This window comes from Pristiophorus japonicus, chromosome 13 (assembly GCF_044704955.1).
Source record: "Pristiophorus japonicus isolate sPriJap1 chromosome 13, sPriJap1.hap1, whole genome shotgun sequence".
Lineage (NCBI taxonomy): Eukaryota > Metazoa > Chordata > Chondrichthyes > Pristiophoridae > Pristiophorus > Pristiophorus japonicus.
The window spans coordinates 19260049-19274302 of record NC_091989.1 but is presented as its reverse complement, the minus strand read 5'-3'; the positions used below and the strand labels follow the sequence as shown (position 1 = coordinate 19274302).

General features: G+C 47.7%; 1 protein-coding gene across 1 annotated transcript in view; it reads right to left on the bottom strand.

The window, feature by feature from the left end:
- The window catches only part of exoc4 (exocyst complex component 4), a 617734-nt gene that overhangs the window by 102916 nt on the left and 500564 nt on the right, over positions 1 to 14254 (bottom strand). The window contains exon 11 of the mRNA XM_070897190.1: positions 8315 to 8451. Coding sequence (XP_070753291.1) covers positions 8315 to 8451 — 137 coding nt within the window. The remainder of the gene's footprint in view (positions 1 to 8314; positions 8452 to 14254) is intronic.

Here is a 14254-nt window from a genome sequence, read left to right as displayed (position 1 = left end):
CCAGCCATGGCTTCTTTTGACAGCAACTCCCAAACCAGCGACCTCTACCACGTGGAAGGGCAAGGGCAGCAGGTGGACAGGAACACCTTCAAGTCACACACCATCCTGACTTGGAAATATATCAGCCGTTCCTTCATCGTCGCTGGGTCAAAGTCTTGGAATTTCTTCCCGAACAGCACTGTGGGAGTACCTTCACCACAAGGACTGCAGCGGTTCAAGAAGGCAGCTCACCACCACCGTCTCAAGGGCAGTTAGGAATGGGCAATACCTAGAGATTTTAGGGATGCAAGCCCACATCCCATGAACAAATAAAGAAAACACTGCCTATGACTGAGTGTGTAGCTGGGTACCTTACTCACAAGCCCATACACTGCCTGTAACTGAGTATGTGAGTAGGTAAACCTGCTTTCAGGCCTCTGACAATGTTGCTCTCGAAACTGATTGCTGTAGGCTGGCAAAATAGCCTGTTGGGATCTTTCCCGATGTTGCACCCCCATCCCCATAGTTGAACATGTGATCTCTGTTTGATATTACCTCACGGTGTTGTGGCTGGGTTTAGAGACTGGTGGGAGTAAAGAATTGGCCAGCCACCATCGAGTGGCTCTACATGCAGTGCTTCCACAGCCCTTCGCCACCACATAGCACAACTTGTGTAGCATTTTTAAATTCACTTCTTTCATCACGCACATATCGAGTCCAGATTATTTACTCATATGTGGCAAAAAGATTATTCTGGTACGGTTTATATTTGATGGGGCTATACCATATATGCCAGCCTAGAAGACTCACAAAACTGAAACAGCATCAAAAAAGCTAATACAGCTCCAGATAAAGTGATAACTCGAATAAAAACCAAGTGTTTATTGCAGCCCTGAGGTATAAACCTGGGACTAGGCCCATTGCTCAATGGTTATGGAATAATTTATTATGTGGGATTCCAGTATTTCCACCATTGTTTACAATTCAGTGCCTTTTCTATGGAAAATGAAACCTAAAAATCTTGTTTATGACATGAAAACGAGCAGTGTAACATAAACTTGTAACTTAAGCGCAAGTCACTTTGAGGCTCAATTTTTCCAATGCTGCCCTGTTGCAATAACTCAATAGGCTTAGTACCGTCAACTCAATCAGGTGTGACCCGACTCTACTTTATTAGCTCTCAAAGTGAGGATTAAACATGGAGGCTTTCTTTATATACAAGGGTTGCACGTGTGTGTCTGTGGCCCAATGACCTCCGATGGTCGCTCCCACTGGTATGTATGCCTGGGTTTACCCTGGCAGGTAAACCCAGGCATACATACCTTGCATCATTCCCCCGCAAGATCTTGGTATCAGTCCTATTTACAAATTGAGACAGTCCAGGTCTTTCCACTTCCTAGTTGATCGTCTCAGTTCAATTCCAGATCTGGGTGAGCTCTCTGAATCATTCACGACTTGAGGCTGGGTAGCTGATCTAATGGGAGTGGCAGTGTCCATGTCGGGGATTGAAGGTCATTGACAACAGCAGGGTCTTCTGATTGCTGAATATGAATCGGTTGGTCATTGATGGTGTCTTCTTCAAGCTGTTGCGGTTCGTCTGTGTGCCACAATTTTGTCTGATCAATGTGCCTCCTGCATGTTTGCCCATTAATAAGCATGATAATAAGCACCCTGCTACCCTCCTTGGCCGTAACAATGCCAGTGACCCACTTGGGGCCTTGACCATAATTAATAGAAATGCCGCATGACACGGCAGTGCGATCATGATACCACTGCTGATTTTGACATTTGTTTTCGACGTGATCGTTAAGATCAGGGTGGACAAGCAAGAACCTGGTCTTGAGACCTCTCTTCATCAACAGTTCAGCAGGGGGGGGGACCCCGAAAACGTGTGAGGTCTCGTCCTGTAACTAAGCAGTATGTGTGACAAGCGAGTTTGCAAAGAACCGTGAGTTACGTGTTTCAGGCTCTGCTTGATGGTTTGGACGGCCCGCTCCGCTTGACCATTGGACGCGGGTTTGAATGGTGCTGACCTTACGTGCTTGATACCATTGAGTCTCAAACTCTTGAAACTCCAAACTCGTGAAGCACGATCAGTTGTCGCTCACAATGATGTCGGGCAAACCATGAGTGGCGAACATGGCACAAAGGCTCTCAATGGTGGCTGTGGATGCGCTGGATGACATGATTACACATTCTATCCATTTGGAATACGCATCCACCACCACAAAAACATTTTGCCCAGGAAAGGACCCGCATAGTTGATGTGGTTTCTCGACCATGGTGTGGATGGCCACAACCACAGGCTTAGCAGAGATTCCATTGGTGCATTGCTTAACTGCATGCAAGTATTGCACTGATGCACACATGACTCCAAATCAGAGTCAATGCCAGGCCACCAAACGTGAGACCTGGCAATGGCCTTCATCATCACAATACCGGGATGGGTACTGTGTAAATCCCGTACAAATCTCTCCCTGCCTTTCTTGGGCACAACAACACGCTTACCCCATAGCAAACAATCAGATTGAATGGATAGTTCATCTTTGCAACGGTTGTAAGGTTTGGTCTCATCACACTTCCCTGGGAATGGCCGACCAATCACCATTAAGGACACAATGTTTTACAACTGATAAGATCGGATCCTGGCTGGTCCAGGTCCTAACTTGTTGAGCAGTGACAGGCAACCCTTCACTCTCAAAGGCATCCATAACCAACAGTAGGTCTGTGAGTTGTGGCGTTTCCACCTCCGGCGTGGGCAACGGTAAACTGTCAATGCATCGGCACAATTCTCGGTGCCAGGTCTGTGGCGAATGACATAATCATAGGCAGATAATGTCAGCGCCCACCTCTGGATGTGGGAAGACGCGTTGCTATTGATACCTCTATGCTATGAAAACAAAGATATGAGCAGCTCGTGATCGGTTTCAAGCTCGAAACGAAGCCCAAACAGATATTGGTGCATCTTTTTAACCCCATATACGCAGGCAAAAGTTTCTTTCTCTACCATGCCGTAGGCTCTTTCCGTTTTAGACATGCTTCTCGACACGTACGCAACGAGTTGTAGTTTGCCCGACTCATTGGATTGTTGGAGCACGCAACCCACCCCATGTGATGAAGCGTCACAGGCCAATACTAAACGCTTGTATGGGTCATAATGTACCAGCAATTTGTTGGAACAAAGCAGATTTCTAGCCTTCTCGAAGACCCTATCTTGAGAGACCCAGTTGTCGCCTTTTCTGAGCAGCATGTGCAGTGGCTCTAATAATGTGCTCAATTTAGGTAAGAAATTACCGAAGTAGTTGAGAAGACCAAGGAACGAACGCAGCTCCGCCACATTCTGGAGTCTGAGTGCATTTTTGATGGCCTCTGTTTGAGTCTGTTGGCCTGATGAGGTCTGCAGCAATCTTCCTTCCCAGGAATTCGACTTCCAGTGCCATAAAGACGCACTTTAAACATTTCAGCTCGAGCCCCACTTTGTCTAGACGACATAGAACCTCTTCCAGGTTGTGCAGGTGTTCGGCAGTGTCACGACCTGTGACCAGAATGTCGTCTTGGAACAGCACGGTTCTAGGGACGGACTTCAATAAACTCTCCATGTTTCTCTGAAATATGGCTGCAGCCGAGCGAATTCCGAAAGGACACCTGTTGTAAATGAACAGCCCTCTATGCGTATTGATGCATGTAAGTTTCTTCTACCGATGACAAAGCTTTAATAGCGTTCCAGTTCCACTTTATTTTTTTGAGCCAACTCCTGCCGAACAGCGTTGGACCATTGCCTGGAACTATTCACAGCGATAAATCATGAACCGCCCCATTGTACAACACCTCAACTGCTGCACTGCCAATCACTGGTATGAGCTCTTTGGTGTAGGTACGCAATTTTGCATTTACTGGACTTGGGTTTCATGGCCTTGGTGTCTGACGGCTTTTCAAAAGTCCTCTGCCTCATAATTGACCGACTTGCACCCGTGTCTAATTCCATAGATACCGGCACGCCGTTCAATTTTACTTCAATCATTATCGGTTGGCTCTTTGGCAGGAACGAATGTACACTATACACTTCCTCCTCGAGTATCTCGGGTTACATTGCCGGATCTGCTCCAGATCGGTCATCATCATCCACGTGGTGTGTCGCAGCACGCTTGCTGAGCTGCGGACATATCAACTGAAGGTGCCCCATTTTCGCACAGCCTCCACAAATATACTGTCTGAAACGGCACTGATGAGGTCGATGATTGCCCCCACAATGCCAACAGGGTGAAATCGGATTCGTGCCCAATGGCGGACTTTGAGCAGCTACAAGTTTCGCAAACACAGTCGGGTAGGCCCTGCCAGGTGCAGCTCTGCCAACCGACGACTCAATCTGGTGCACAATACTTGCCGTGGAGTTCCGACTCTGCGAGGATATCTGCTTTGTACTATCGACCGTGGTCAGGCAAGCCTGGCCGATCGTGATGGCCCTGCTCAGATCCAGCATCTCCGCAGCCAGCAGCTTCCGCAGGATCACCTCGTGGTTTATGCCTATTACAAAGACCTTGCGCAGCATGTCTTCCAATGCGGTTCCAAATTTACACAGCCCAGCGAGACGCCTCAGGTCGGCAACAAATTCCGCCATGTCCTGGCCCTCAGAACGAACATACTTGTAAAAGCGATATCTCGAGATAATGATGCCTTCTTTAGGTTTGAGATGGTCCCGAATCAGAGCACACAATTCCTCATAGTCTTTTCCGTTGGACGTGCAGGTGAGAGCAGATTCTTTGAGGCCATAGATTTTTTGACCACAAACCGTGAGGAAAGCCGCCCCACGCCGAACTGCGTCAGCGTCTTCATCCATCTTATTGGCCACGAAGTACTGGTCGAGGCAATCTGTAAAATCCTCCCAGTCTTCTCCCTCCACGAATCGCTCCAGGATTCCAACAGTGCTCATTTTTTTTTGTGCGCGTGAAAGTTCGTATTATGCCTAGTCGCCAAATGTTGCGTATTCAATAACTCAATAGGCTTTGAGTTCACGGTACTATCAGGTGCGACCTGACTCTACTTTATTAGCTCTCAAAGTGAGGATTAAACATGAAGCCTTTCTTTATATACAAGGACTGCATGTGTGTGTCTGTGGCACAATGACCTCCGACGGTCGCTCCCCCTGGTGGCAGGTAAACCCAGGCATGGATCCATTACATGCCCTTTCTGGCTTTTTCACTTCCACTCATCACAAATATAACTCACTCAGAGTGCAATTCCCAGCTCCACAAAGTCCTACAGCCCCATCACCCAAAGATGCTCATCTTTGCCTTCAAATCCATTCACTTCCTCATTTCATAGAACCTCACTAATCTTCTCCAGCCGTAGATCCCCATACGTACCCGCCACCTCTCGGACTACAGCTTACTCCTTGTTCCTTGCATCTTCCGCTCCATCTGTGACCATTCCTTCAGGCATTATATCCCTGAACTGCTTCAACACTGCTCTGCCTGTTTTCAGATGCCTCTTCAATCATGCTTTCACTTTCCACCAAACAGCTTTTATCTTTATTCCACCGCACCGCCCCCCCCCACCCACTCTCACTCCCCTACCCCCCCCCCACCCACTCTCACTCCCCTACCCCCCCCCCCACCCCCACCCACTCCCCTACCCCCCCCCACCCACTCTCACTCCCCTACCCTCCCCCACCTCCACCCACTCTCACTCCCCTACCCCCCCCCCACCCCCACCCACTCTCACTCCCCTACCCCCACCCCACCCCCACCCACTCTCACTCCCCTACCCCCCCCCCCACCCCCACCCACTCTCACTCCCCTACCCCCCCCACCCCCACCCACTCTCACTCCCCTACCCCCACCCACTCTCACTCCCCTACCCCCACCCACTCTCACTCCCCTACCCCCCCCCACCCCCACCCACTCTCACTCCCCTACCCCCCTCCCCCCCCACCCACTCACTCCCCTACCCCCCCCCCACCCCTACCCACTCTCACTCCCCTACCCCCACCCACTCTCACTCCCCTACCACCCCCCCCCCACCCACTCTCACTCCCCTACCCCCACCCACTCTCACTCCCCTACCACCCCCCCCACCCACTCTCACTCCCCTACCCCCACCCACTCTCACTCCCCTACCCCCCCCACCCACTCTCACTCCCCTACCCCCCTCCCCCCCACCCCCACCCACTCTCACTCCCCTACCACCCCCCCCCACCCACTCTCACTCCCCTACCCCCCTCCCCCCCACCCCCACCCACTCTCACTCCCCTACCCCCCCACCCCCACCCACTCTCACTCCCCTACCCCCCCCCCCACCTCCACCCACTCTCACTCCCCTACCCCCCCCACCCCCACCCACTCTCACTCCCCTACCCCCCCCACCTCCACCCACTCTCACTCCCCTACCCCCCTCCCCACCCCCACCCACTCTCACTCCCCTACCCCCCTCCCCACCCCCACCCACTCTCACTCCCCTACCCCCCTCCCCACCCCCACCCACTCTCACTCCCCTACCCCCCCCCCACCCCCACCCACTCTCACTCCCCTACCCCCCCCCGACCTCCACCCACTCTCACTCCCCTACCCCCCCCCACCCCCACCCACTCTCACTCCCCTACCCCCCCCCCACCCCCACCCACTCTCACTCCCCTACCCCCCCCCCCACTCTCACTCCCCTAACACGCTCAGGAAAGACTAAGGTGGCTGGGACTCTATTCTCTGGAAAAAAAGACTGATGAGACCTGAATCAGATCTTTAAAATTATTTCAGGGGTTCGATCGGGTGGATGTGGAGAAACTGTTTCCACTTGTGTTGAGACTGCAGAACAAGGGTGCATAAATAAAATGACCACTAATTGATCAAATAATTAAATTAGATGGAATTTCTTTATACAGAGAGTGCTGAGAATATGGAAATCGCTGCCACATAGAGTGGTTGAAGCGAATAGCATTGACAAATTTAAAGGGAGGCTCGATGTACATATGAGGGAAAAGGGAATAGAGGGATACGAGGGCAGGACTGGAAGCAGTACAGGTTCAGCATCCGTAATCCGGAGTTCTGAAATTCGGCATGTTCTGGAATCCGGACACCGGGTTGATCTGTGGCGGAGGTCATCCGGAATCCGGAAAATGTTCCAAAATCCGGACATTAAAAAAAAAACGATTCCTGCTGCGAGGGGGAAAAACACCCCCCCAAAATAAATATTCACAAAACCCTTAACCTAAATCGCTGAAAAAGAATTAAAAAATAAAAACTTTAACTTACCTTTTTTGCAGCTCTTCAAGGCAGGTTTTTCCCGGCCGTTGACCCCATGTTCCACCAACACGCACCCCCCCTCCGCCCCATACCTTACCTCGGCCCAGGCATTTGCGGATTCGGGACCTCAGAAAGACGTTCCGAAATCCGGAAATACCCGAAATCTGGAATGGCCTCGGTCCCGAAGTTTCTGGATTTCGGACGCTCTACCTGCAATTAGGAGGAGGAAGCTCGTGTGGCATACAAACACCGGCATAGACCAGTTGGGCCCAATGGCCTGTTTCTGTGCTGTAGATTCTGTGTAATTCAGTGTTCTCCACCATGTAATCTGCTCTGAGACCCCTCTTTATGTGGACAATGCAACAAGAATGTAAGTAATTGCAACTGGCGATGTTAGCTGTCATTTTAAATGAGAGTGGGCTGAGCAGACTAAACATGTTCCAGGCCAATACCATCACGTCACTGAACTGAAGAGAAGCTGAACCAATTAGGGTTTGCTGGAGAGGATATGACAAATTGATAAAAAAAAAAATAATCAGAAGGTGTGCGAGAGCAGCTTGGCGATGACTGTTTCTCTGATATATTTCCCTCTCTGTGGAGAAGCACCTGGCCTTATGTTCAACACTTCCTAGCAACGAGGCAGGAATTCAGTGAATTGTCGCAGCCTGTCAAACAGTATACACAAAACGTGCACCTCTCCAGGAAAGTGCCAATGCTCAGTGGCATCGGGTACCTGTAAGTTTGAGCATGTCGTCATAGCAACCCAAGGAGGTTTTGTCCATAGGAGTTAAAAACAAAAAGCAAGAAAATTATGTTAATAATGACACGCAAGTGAGCAACTTAACATAAGAACACAGGAATATAAGAAATAGGAACAGGAGTAGGCCATTTGGCCCCTTGAGTCTGCTCCGCCATTCAATAAGATCATGGCTGATCTGATCCTGGCCTCAACTCCACTTTCCCGCCCGCTCCCCATAACCCTTCAGTCCCTTATCGTTCAAAATTCTGCCCATCTCCACCTTAAATATATTCAATGGTGACAATGATTGACAATTAACGACAGGATTAGGGTTCATTTCTCTATCACAATTGGCCACTACCTGTAGGCGATTGTACACGTGTCCTTGTACTCCTGCAACTTCACACACACCATGTTCAGGAACTGGTCAGAGTATGCACTCAGGTCGTGCATCAGGTTCACCAGGTCCTGCATTGACTTCTCCACCACCACTGTGCTCTGCGGGGAAAAAAAGAGCAACACCTTATCAACTGGCACATCATCCTCAGGGAACAATGCAATAAATTATGCACGTTTTTTTTCCATTGAAACATATATTTAAAAAGTTAGCGCCCACCCAGGTTCCTTGCAGCAACATAATTCATGTCAGAGGGGAGCCCCGCTCTGACTGGTTAAAATACCAAGGTGGAGCTGGGGTGACACATCCTTTCTTTCTCTCTTGCCCACTCTCCACCTGCCAACTCCTCACAATAGCAGAGTCGAGAACAGGAGCTCACTGCATATGGAATCACGAGTATGAACTGCAATCTACTATTCCGTGCCACAATTAGTTACAGCTTCGAGTAAGGCCCTATGCACATCACAAACATTAAAAGAATCGAATTTAGTTCAGTGAATATTTTCTTATTTTGTCCGAAAGATTAAAAAAAACTTAGTGGATCGTCAGTTTTATTTGCTAACAATTTATATCAGTTATATTCATTTTCTCCCTAGATTCGGTAAGTAATACCCTATATAACTGTAGTTTATTTGAGGACAGAACACAATGTACAACGCACGAGATAAATTCAGTCAAGTGGTATTTTTCTCTTCCCCATTTCTGTTCCTATGGCTGAATTCTTCAATTGGAGAGGAAAATCCTATCATTAGGATTCAGCCTATCTTAGCTTATCCATCTTGGAAAGCTTACAGTTCCATCCCCATTTTAGCATACAATTGTCTCCTAAATGATTCCTCCACTAACCTACCTGGAAATCCATTCTAATTTTTAATCACGCTTTGTGAGAAACAACTTAGATAAAATCAGACCTAATGTTGCTTTTCACTAGTTTAAACCTGTGCCTCCTTGTCCTACTGGCGCACAGTGCACATTGAAGTATGTGCTCTAAGGGTATGAAATCCTTCTGTTTTCTTTCCAGTCCATATAGCCGTTGTGGTCAAGGGGACAAAAAACCTGCTCCCAGTATCAATCCAAGCCAGCTTGAAGGTGTACGAATGTAGCTAGGAGGTGGCTGCCCACCGCCCAGAACCAGAGTTATCTTCTCACTGTTCAGCTCCAATTGCACTATGGCCAAGATTGGGAGCTTAGTGAAGTGGGCACTGAGTCTGCTAATTGAGGTGATACCTGCGTGCCTCTTCTTTATAACTAACATAAATCATTAGCGTATAAAAGTGATGATCCACTGAGTGTTTTTATCTACTGGGTGAAATACAACCGTATTCACAGAAACTAAAAAGTGAAAATCAATATTTTGCTCAGCATTTTTTCATAGCCACATTTTATCTTCTTTTACTCATTAATTTTCTTGGCAGCTACTTGGGCACGAGGCAACCTTCCTCTGATAGGTCAGGAAAGTCTGGGACTAATGCTCGTTTGTCACCAAATCCAACTCTGTTAGCTTTTCTCTCACCCCGTGCTCGCCAAATCTGGCACCCCAACCAGTGACATTGGTGTGAAGTGGAAACAGGCTGCTGGGCAGCAGCAGGAAAACGTCACTATGAGGCTGCTCCAGGATTTGTAGCAAAAAGACATCTGGTTAGTAGACAGGTGTTTGATTACTGTGCTACTTGATCACTCGTGAGTATAAAACCATTCAACTGTGAACTCCTCTCAAGTGAATTTAGTCTGCTCAAGTAAGAATTGTGACGATTCTGCCAGCTAGGTCATGATATCGGTGAACCACCTCCATAGAGGGAGAGATAGAAAATGGGGAGCCAAGTCACCCTGTGCTGCTTTCACAAACCTATCAACTAACTCAAAAGTAAACCTGGGATGAGACTACCCGCTTGCCTTCTGAGCAGGGAGAATGGTGATCTGGCCACTTAAGAGGGGAGACATAAATGTATTGGTGTGGAAGAAACAAAGTTTCTACCAGCTAATGGCACACATACCAGCTGCCTCTCTCTTTCAGATGGTGAGAATAAATGTCTTCAAAGTTATGAAAGGGTTTTTATAGGGTAGATGCAGAGAGGGTGTTTCCACTTGTGGTGGAGTCTAAAACTAGGGTACATACATATAAGACAGTCACTAATAAATCCAATGAATTCAGGAGCAATTCTTCACCCAATGAGTGGTTAGAATGCTATCACAAGGAATAGTTGAGGCTAACAGCATAGATGCATTTAAGGGGAAATGAGATAAGTACATGAAAGAGAAAGAAGCAAAAACACTGACTTGGATTTATATAGCGTCTTTCACGACCACCATATGTCTCAAAACGCTTTACAGCCAATGAAGTACTTCTTAGAGTGTAGTCACTGTTGTAATGTGGGAAACGCGTTAGCCAATTTGTGCACAAGCAAGCTCCAACAAAAAGCAATGTAATAATGACCAGATAATCTGTTTTTGTTACGTTGATTGAGGGATAGGTATTGGGATCTTTTACGTCCACTTGAGAGAGCAGAGACTTGGTTTAACGTCTCATCCGAAAGATGGCACCGCTGACAGTGCAGCGCTCCCTCAGCACTGCACTGGAGAATCAGCTTACATTTTTTTGTGCTGAAGTCCCTGGAGTGGGACTTGAACCCACAATAGAAGGATATTTTGATCGGGTTGGACAAAGTAGGGAGTGAGGAGGCTCATGTGGAGCATAAACAACAGCATGGACCAGGTGGGCCGAATGGCCTGTTAATTCTATGTGTATTTTTATTTCAGTGCAGCTATCACATGCAGCAGTCTATAGCTACTCAACTCGATGAAAAAAGAAAAAAGTAATATTCTCACTTTTGCATCAGTAAGTTGTGGATTCAACTGAATGACTGGACTGGCAGGTGTGCGGCATTTGAGCCATGTTCCTTTCGGGAGATTTACACCCCCAGGTTGAAAACAGAACTGGCCCCTCCAATCAATACCTCGTTAATTCTGCATGCGAAGTTGTAAAAGAAAACTCGCAGTGACTGAGCACACGGTCCCGGAACACCGGCACAAAGTGGTAGAAAGTTATCTGGATCCTGCAGGGATCAGGAGGTGGCTGGAAATAAACTCCCCATTTTATGACAGCAAACCGAAACTGGCTGCACATTTAAAAAACCATCAGGTACAACTTGCATGACGCTGCCCAAATCACACTCGTTTGCAATGTAACCTGCAAGACAGTCGTCAACAAGCAAGTGCTCCTGCAGTGAGATACAGGCCGGTTTAAAAAACTCCAGCACGCTTTTGTGATGCAATATTTTCACGCGATCGCCTGTTAAAACAATTATTATTATTTTTAGCTCACAGGCTGTTCAGTTCACCTGTTGGCAGACAGAAAGGATTGAATGTTTGCTTAGTCTTAATTACAGTGGAGGTAACTGACCTTTCCCTCTTTTGCCATCCACGTTCTCCTAAATCTACAGCGATAGGTTTTTAAAACATTATTCATTCTCCTCCCAGCTCTGACAGGGCTTATTCAGCAGGGGCTTCCACTGACCCATGATGGGCGCTATTCATTAAGGACTGGCCACAAATATATAAATCAATGTGTCAGGAAAGGAAGCCCAAATCCAAATCGGCGTCTCAGAGGGGAGCTGCAATCGGTACCGATTTGTTCCACTTCAGGAGGTCTCACCTGTCTGCAGTACTGTACACGTTGCAATAATCAATTACACTGACAGGACCCCAAGTGGTCCCAGTGCTCCATGAGGTACACTTCCGCAGCCATCACTCCCCCTCCCCCGTAAAGTGCAGAGACATACAGGGACAAATATTGATTCCAGATTAGCTGCCAACAGCAGGGGGCAGAAATGGTCGATGAGACCAAAACCACTGTAACGGCTCAGAGATTCAATTCACTGTGGCAGATTTGACTTGGAGAATGGCTGATAAGCATATGACTCCGTTAATGAAGCAGAACTTGAACTGCTTCTTTGATATATTCACCCCAGTCAACTGCACGGTCAGAAAGGCCAAGTGGGAAGATTGTGATTTTCACACAATTGCAAGTCGGGATCACTAGGATTCCGCTCCCCCCCCACCGGCTATAAGTACATTTACGATTTCAGAAAGTTACTTTCTATCTCTTCCCTTGCTTTAGTCTTCAGTGAAGGTGACCTCTGTCGCACCTCTGTTGGTAAGCAGCATATAACTGAAAGCAGCTCGGGGCGTGGGAGCAGTTGCCGTGGAATTCCCCAGCTCCCCTGCCGGATTACAAGTTTGCACGCTTCGTTCTGCAACTCTCCTCTGAACTGCTCAGTGGAGATCGGGTACTCTGTTCAAAAGGAATTGGAGGTGTCGGAATTCAGTTGCACGGCATATTGCTTTAATTTAACGCCTTGTACACGTGGCATTCTGTGCTCCATGGAATCGGATTCTTCCATGCTGCACATCCACCCCGTGCTGAGAATGTGGACACAAACCTTCCCACTGGCTCCACCAAACCTCCGCTGCAACTGACCCCTCACCGGTGAGTCCCATCAATGTCACCATTTTGGGAGCAATGCCATAAGCAGGCAATGAGGTACTGATGTGAAATGGCAACCGTTTCTGATGCGGATTATATTGTTGCATTGCACGGTGCAAAGGAGCTCCCTCCGTTGTGTCCTTTCAAAGAAAAACGATCTTGCTTTACAACTTACACACAAAAATCAGATTGCATCCCACCTGAACAAGAATGGTGGAAGTGGATTCAATACTCATTTTAAAAGGGGAATTGGATATATAAAAGGAAGCATTTTCAGGGCGAAGGGGAAAGAGCATGGGGAATGGGACTAATTGGTAGTTTGTTCAGAGAGCCAGCACAACCATGATGGGCAGAATGGCCTCCTGTGTTGTATGATTCTATGAACTCAAGTAGAGGTTACTGCTGGCTGACACCTATCCAAGAATTACTGGAGCTCCTTGGCACTCTGTCTCAGCACAAGGAGCTCATTTTATATTCATCTTTTAGTTGGCTTAGTGGCTGGATAATTCATTAAAGAAAAAGCTGACTGGATAATGTCATGGTACTGTCTGGAAGCAGCAATGTGTGCTCTTCACAAATCAGCTGATTGGTGCTGAATGAGACAGAGAGCAACTCAGCCTCAAGCAGCTCAGTTTCTGAGCCAGATCCTGGGAGGCGGGTAAAAATGCCCAGCGTTGTGTTTACTTTACACAGTGCCTATGACTTCTCATGTGTGCATTCTGCCCTGGCAATGACAGGCGCATTGAGTTGGCACCAGCACAGCATTGCACAGGACATTTTAACCATCAGATTGTTTTAAATTCAATGTGGTAAAACCTACTTGCGGATATCCAGTGCTCAAAAGCTCACAGAATCTGTGCAATCCATGCAGTGGGTTTGTTTCGGGAGCCAGACTGTTTTAAGGTTGGCCACATTTTACTAGTGATTTTCCATCTTCCTCTCTGATCAAAGGCCGGGTCTCAACTTGTTTCTTGTCATGATATACCACGTCACAGACTTGTTGTGCAGTGTCATGTGGGCATAAAGCTACAACATAACATAGAAAGTATTACAGAACTTACATCACGGAAACAGGCCATTCAGTCCAACCAGTCTGTGTTGATGTTTATCCTCCACACGAGCAGTAGTCCTTGGCCCATGTGGCCGCACTGTAGGACTGGACACAAGACCATGATGGGCCCATACCACTGCAAAGCCCCATAAATATCAAGCAAAAAAACTATATACAGGTTTTTTTTAATTCTGCTTGCATCTTCAAATGAAAGCAAGCTAGTCCAAGCCTCCACAGACAGCTCCATGGAAACCCATCAATAATGGTCCTTAGCTAGTCAGTAAAGAGGCACACCTGAAGAAAAATACTCTCCCACTGGAGAGTACCTCCTTGGATAGATCGATTCCAACATTCGAGACTGGGCTTTATG